Genomic DNA, 7,262 nt, shown 5'->3' on the forward strand with positions numbered 1-7,262 from the left:
TACATACACACACACACACACACACACACACATTTGTAAAGCAATATAATTTATAAATTTATAAAAAATTAATTCTTTCTTTAATTTATTTTTTATTTATTTCATTTACTTATTTAAATATATTGAGTTGCTTTATATTTTTTTTAAATTAGAAAAGTTTATGTACATAAAATATTATATTTACCATGTCTATTTTTCGTAAACTAATATCTTATTCAAAAAAGCTAATAATAGACTAGAATGAACAGTGATACTTATGGCAAGTATTTAGTTCGTTCTTATTTCAAATTATTTTAAATAAGGCTCCTGAGTAGTCAGCATGCGACTACTCAAAATCAGTCGGCGACCTGGCGAAATCAGTAACTACACACACAAGCACGAGCTCATGGCATGCTCTTGGTGCGCCGAAAGCCAATACATGTACACAAACTCGTGCTTGTGTGTGTGTATTACAGCGCCTCGCCACGATAAATAGCTGAACTTAGGCGTGGAAAAGTAACGTTTTGACGACGAAATTTTTGCTGCATGCCATTTCGTTATTTTGCCATTTCATTATTTGCTTAATTATGAAAATGTAACGTATCTCGTACTTATGAAAATCCTAAAAACGGGCAGAAACTATAATTATCCTGGAAATTTGATACATAAAAGCATATATTTCATTCATTTTAACAGCTATTCAAATCCCGAAATTAGGCTCACTTTACCTGCCTTTACGACCATTTGGAGACTGACTATTAAGAGAGAAAAAGACAATTTCTGCCCATTTTTACAGGTATTTTAAAGCAATCTCGTCATTTAGATTTATCCAAATTGTCTTTATTTACAAATGGCTTGCAGCATAAATTAACGTATCATTCCTCGCTTCTGACATCATAATTCCAACATGGCCGCCGCAACTACTCAGGAGTCTTAATATGCTAATACAATTCTATGATTGTGATTTATGACATCTTAAGACCACTTAAAATGGCATTAAATATAAGAACCAACTGTGAATACCGCCCTGTTATTTTTACTAAATCATTTAAATGGCATACATACAAAAATAATATATGTTATTAATACACAGTTTAATTAATTGAACTACTCAAATGGTAGAATAAATGAAATAATAAAGAAAATTTCTCACTCAGTAGGTATTACAGTTCAGAAATTTCATATAATGCATACATTTTAAATAAAATTTAAATTATCGCTTTAATTATCGTTTTCTTATCAATTTAAAATATACATTTTCTTATCAATTTAGAACATATAACTTTGATGAACACTAACACTTTGATCAATCAATTATTTTGCAATAATTCATATAAGATATACGATATATTTTTTTTAAATACTCATCAGTATAAGCACAAAAATATATACAGATTAATGTCATAGCACATAGGTTGAAAAAAATTTAGCATCATCTTTTTTAAATAAATAAAATCAACTACAAACATTTTGCATTGTATATATTATGTAAAATCTTGAGTTCAATAATATCTTTTATCTTTCAGCAGATATTAAAAATACTTTTTTTTGTACTATTTCTTGTTTTAAAATTAAGTAAATTACAATTATCAAAATTACAATTATCAAAAAGTTAGATGGCCAACATTTCTTATGTATACATTTATAAGAAATAATACAAACTTCAAAAAATATCTTTTTCTGTCATATAAATTACGCAATAATAGTTATTAAGTAGTATTCCCTATATAAATGCTGCTGTTGCACATATACTTAATGTTGTCAATAATTAAAATATTTACAATAAAATATAGTATACAAGCTCATTTATAGATAAACGAGAAGCGTATATAAGCATTTACGCACGTAGAATTGTCTATAACATTCAATATTTAACATTTAAACTTGTTATCTTATAATTTTTTATCATCACTATATGACACTATAATGCAGACGATATGTTGATCATGCTTTAAAAAAATAGGACAGTGAGAATATACTGTCCTATTTTTTTGCAAAGCTATATTTATAATAGAGATATTTACAACAAAGAGAGATCTAAAATTTGACATGAATTATTAATTTTGAAAATATCTCCCAGTCCAAAGTAATATTTACAATTTATAAACACAATATTATGAAATATTAAAAATTATCCAGTTTTATATATTATATAAGACAGCACGTGTGAAATAACTTGTAAACGTAGTCCTCAATTATGATACTATACATCATAGTGATCATACAAGCAATAAGACTTCTCATATATATATATATATATATATATGAAATATCAACGTAAATGCAAAAGCTAAATATCGTTCAATCACATCGTGCAACATCAAATATTACAACAACATAGAATTGTCAACAAAGAAAAAAGCTCATCTGTCTCTAAAGAGATAGCATGTGTATTATTATGATTATGCAAGAAGACAGGCAATATTAAAGCTAGGAAATTCGAATTGCTTCATATAAAGAGGCAATTATTAATATCTTCAAATGCCTTCATGCATGTATTTTGTATGGATTCGTTTACGTATCTGTATAAATCTATTATTATTAGGTGTCAAAAATAATTTTAAAAATAAACAATTGTCAAGATCAATTGTATGTCAAAAAGATTTGCTTCAATATTATGTTTTTCACATGTATTTATATAAAAAAGAAATAATAAATCTATGTTGCAAAAAGAACCGAGAAAATCAAGATAAAAGCAATTTGATTATAATTTCACCTAGTTTAAATAGATTTTATACATGCTTGACTTTTGCAATTTCATGATTGTTTAATCAAAACATGACTGGCAAGAAAGAAGTAGATCGTTTTAACATATTAAATTAATTATGCAAATATAACTTTCATTTGTACTTTCTATTTGTGGATATAATTTTTGCTAAATATATGGCTCCTTAAGTATGCATTAAATGTAAACAACTAGTAGAAAGATAAAACGATCTAAAAATATTTCTTTTATAGCCAAAAAAAATTGACTGTAAAAAGAAACAGTATGTGTACAACCTTTGTGTGCTATTAATAAATTAAGACATGTTACAATTCAAGGGGTACATCCCCGTAACTAACCTCCTGTAATAGGTCCTGTGCAGCAATGGCTTTCAATACATTTTTTTTGCTAGTTTCTTGAATTTCTCCACCAACAAGCAATTCGTCTAAGATAAAATATGCCTTTTCAAAATTGAAAATTATATCCAACTCGCATACCTAATAATAGATTATAAATAATAAATTATAATATATAATATTATATACAACAAATTACAAGCCTTAAGAAATGTACTTTAAATATGATTTCAATAATATAATACTCACACTACCAAAATACTTATCCAATAATTCAACGTATCGATGTATAATCTCTAATGTCAGTAATTCATTGTCATTCTGCTCAATTGCGCAGCAAAAGTATAAACTTGCGTATCTGTAAATATAAATCAGAAACTTTTTTACAATAAAAAAACCTTCTACAAATCATAAAATATCACAAATTAAGGATAACTTTGATGAAATTTTGATGAATTAATGATTAATTTGGCAATAATAAAAATTAAAACAAAATTTCTAATCTTTTTATTGATTCTAATGAATTCCTAATCTATTTTTTTTTCTATGCTAAGTAACAAATTAATAATTCTATTTATGTTAATTATTAATTATTCAGATAATTATTATTTTATTCAAGCAAATGAAATTGCTGCACAAGTAAAATTTCCAGCATAATTCTTTATCTCTAATCTAATATTCATTTCCATATATTAGACAACAAAGATTTATTATAATTCTATTTATGTTAATAAAAGTATTATAACTCTACAAATTAATCAAAATTTGTTTTTTTTTTTGGTCGAAATCATTTTAAAGCTCGGTTTCACCAATGTTAAGATTAACTTTAATTCAATGTAACTTACTTTATCTAGTTCTAATTTTTTTATTTAAAAAAAGATAAGAGTAAATTGAACCAAATTAATATTATATTGATGGAACTTATGTTCATTTCTATTAAAAGCAGATTAACTTTAATCTTGGTTTAACTTTTTTTTATCTTCTTCTAGTTCTAAGAATTATGTTGATTCTAAGGAGTCAATAGTCCTAAATCTTATCAATAAATCAATAAAATTAGTCATTGGACAACTTCACTAATCCACTGATAAGACTCAGGATACATTCGGAGTTATGTATGATGCACTATTTATTCTTATTATTCAACAAATAATAAAGAAAGATAAAATGATACATGTCCTTCATGCCTAACTCGGAACGCACCTATAGAACTACCAATCCATTGTAGAAACTTTAAAAAAAAAATGAAGAAATTAACTCAAGATTAAATTAATCACATTGTAAAAATATTCTTTAGCTTAGTATACATAAATTGATGTTTGTTCACATTGATGAACCATATACCTTTTGTAAACAACCTTAACATCCTTCCATTCTAAGAAACTCGACATTTTCGGTTTTCGTGCGAGTATCGTGGTAATCAGTTCACGCGTGATTTTCTTTTTCAACTTATCTGGATGCGCGACATACCACTTTTGTAGACGAAGCTTCCCTTGTCGACTGAACAATAACATAAATTGCATCTGCAAAAAAAAGACGGTAATAATGAAGGATTTACTTTCGAGTCACTTATTACTAATTTGAGCGTAAAGATTCACCATATTGTCGCAATCCTGCTATCTCGCGTCTCGCACAATTCTTTATCTCTCACAACTAGCACAACGCGTAATAGACAACGACCGACAACACCCGCATAAAACGTGCACATATAGTAGTATAGAGGTGCATTCACATGCAAGCGTCAAGTCAAGCGCATAGTACATATAATAACGTTTTTCATTTGACCACAATTCTAGTGACTTTATACTTTAGGCTACTCGAGCGCCATCATTCGGCTACTTCTGACAGTCCTGATGAAAAAAATCTGGCAACTCTGCCAAAATAAATATTCTGTTGAATATAGCGTTTACATACACGTTTGAACAGTTTGAATTTGGATGATGGAGTAGATGGGGTTAGGAGAAATCGCGTATAGTTTTCTGTCAATATTTTTTAGTCCTTTCAGTCATAATCCAGATGATTTGGTACAATTTTGTGTGATATTTGTTAGCAATTTTAGCAGGATGACAGAAAACGAGAGAAGAGCAATATGTTTGAAATACATAAATACTCTCAAGTGTAAGTTGTAAACGTCGATGACTGGGTGTTATTCTATATTCCGCTTACTGAAGTTTTGTTCGTGTTGCTCTTAATCGCATCTAACATGTTCCTGTCATGATTCTTACTTAATTCAACATGCTTATTGAAATGAGTAGGAGCATATTGGAGCATGCGGCGCGAAACAACTTCAATAGTTGCCGGTATCGTTGTGTGACTTGCGCGCCAAATTTGTGACCGTAGAATGACGGCACAACTTCGCATTTTCTACTGAATTTTTCGAATAAATGAACCATCTTCCCCGCAAACGAGAATGGATTGAAATGAATTGAAATGGATTCAGATTTTCAGAAATATTGAATATTAAAATGAATATTAAAATGAATATTAAAATGAATGCTTTTCAATTCTAAATGCATTTTTATTCATTTATAGGAATTGCATGGAGCATATCTCTATGCCTTTCAATCTAAAAATAATATTAGCTTTTTCTGTGCACACAATTGTGAATACTGTTCAATTCAAAATTTTGAATAGGAAATGCAGTTTTTCAATCCAATTGCATCCAATTGAATCCAATTAAATTCAAAAAAGTATTCGCTATTTAAAATACGCATTTGGATAGAAAAAAATTTTAATCCATTTTAATCCATTCTCGTTTGCTGGTTATCTCAAGTATCGTTAAGTAAGTTGCTCTTTAGCAAATCGTCGTCGATTCTCAATACGAGATATTTTGTACAGTAAAGAAGTTGCACAACATCGACAATTATCAGTAGCATACACCGAATAATTACTTCTATCTACTTATGTTGCATATACTATAAAGCCTGTTCTACAATGTGCTTTTTTTCCTGTTTTTTTGCCTTTTGTTATTTTTTACATCTTGTCTTTTTGCTTTTTATTCGGTTTTTTTGTTTTATATTGCCCGAGATAAAAGTTAAAAAATTTCGAAAGAAACAAGAAATATGTAGCAAAAAATACAATTGTTGATAAAACGATTGCAAAGGAGAAAAAAGCAAAAAATATTTAATAAATTTAAAAAATTTTAATAATAGTGACCCATGAACATCTAAAATCAACTGCAAAAAACAAAATGAATAATTTAACATAATGATTTTATACAACAAAATTTTGTAACGGCCAGTTTACTATTTCTGATGATGATTCGGAATATTACTGGACATTACTTAAAAAAAATTGTGTATTAGAATAATTGAAGTTATGCATTATTAGGCATTATAGAGTATCGTTAGGGCATTAATGGGTTTAAAAAATTAAATATTACTTGAGGATTAGTAAACATTGGTATACATAATTTTGATTAGCAGTTTACCTTTTGATTGGAACTGACCAATAACGTTATCATTAAATAGAAATTATAAATCACAATTGACTTATTCAACTGATCAAGCTGATCGGACATGAGGAAATCAGCTTTTAATGGATCTAACAAACTTTTACAGAAATATTTATGTATTATTATTTAATTAGTATATTTAATGTCTATATTTTCTAATATAGTGTATATGTATACAAAGTTTAAAATTTAATTAATAGTTATATTTAAATTAATAGTTAATGGTCAGAAAGTTAATGGTCAAATAGTTAATGATTGAAATTACTCCTTTTATTTCTTTTAGCAAAAGGCACAAATTTTATAGAGTTTGATATATGTCTTACTACATTACAAGATGAAGCTGCCTCAAGAGGATTAGATGACGATATTCTCAAGCAGCTCTTAAATGTTATTATACATAAAGATTTAGGTATCTTATTAATAAATATTAACATAAGTCTTTCTATATTATAAATATTAACATAAATTTGAAAGTCTATAATCTATATGTATTGTATGTGTTCGAATAAACTAAATTTTAAATTTATATTTAGGTGCAATCAAACGGGTGTCATTGATAAAATGTCTGATTCCAAAGTATAAACTATCTGAGGAAATAGTGAAAACTATGATCACTTGGTGTCTTTCTTCATTAAATGATTTGCCATTTACTGTTGGTGTAATTATTATACAATGGATCATAGGTAATTTAATTCTTAATCTAAGATCTGTTTGCATTTACTGTAAAAATATTTAATGTACATTATTTATTATAACCTAAAATATATATATA

At 27.3% G+C, this 7,262-nt stretch overlaps 2 protein-coding genes across 4 annotated transcripts in view; one reads left to right on the top strand and one right to left on the bottom strand.

Annotated features, from left to right (window-relative positions):
• Positions 1 to 4,724, bottom strand: part of LOC108691435 (AP-1 complex subunit sigma-2) — an 8,766-nt gene extending 4,042 nt beyond the window's left edge. For all 3 annotated transcript variants that reach the window (XM_018199306.1, XM_018199223.1, XM_018199384.1), the window contains exons 1-4: positions 4,635 to 4,724; positions 4,381 to 4,559; positions 3,289 to 3,397; positions 3,043 to 3,180 (exon numbers count right to left, since the gene is read on the bottom strand). In XM_018199306.1, coding sequence (XP_018054795.1) covers positions 3,043 to 3,180; positions 3,289 to 3,397; positions 4,381 to 4,559; positions 4,635 to 4,637 — 429 coding nt within the window. In that variant the 5' untranslated portion in view covers positions 4,638 to 4,724. The remainder of the gene's footprint in view (positions 1 to 3,042; positions 3,181 to 3,288; positions 3,398 to 4,380; positions 4,560 to 4,634) is intronic.
• A 260-nt stretch (positions 4,725 to 4,984) lies between these two features.
• Positions 4,985 to 7,262, top strand: part of LOC108694015 (centromere protein I-like) — a 5,832-nt gene continuing 3,554 nt past the window's right edge. The window contains exons 1-3 of the mRNA XM_018203261.1: positions 4,985 to 5,154; positions 6,774 to 6,899; positions 7,024 to 7,212. Of these exons, the coding sequence (XP_018058750.1) occupies positions 4,986 to 5,154; positions 6,774 to 6,899; positions 7,024 to 7,212 (484 nt within the window). The 5' untranslated portion in view covers position 4,985. The remainder of the gene's footprint in view (positions 5,155 to 6,773; positions 6,900 to 7,023; positions 7,213 to 7,262) is intronic.

Source organism: Atta colombica, unplaced genomic scaffold (assembly GCF_001594045.1).
Source record: "Atta colombica isolate Treedump-2 unplaced genomic scaffold, Acol1.0 scaffold1, whole genome shotgun sequence".
Classification (NCBI taxonomy): Eukaryota; Metazoa; Arthropoda; class Insecta; order Hymenoptera; family Formicidae; genus Atta; species Atta colombica.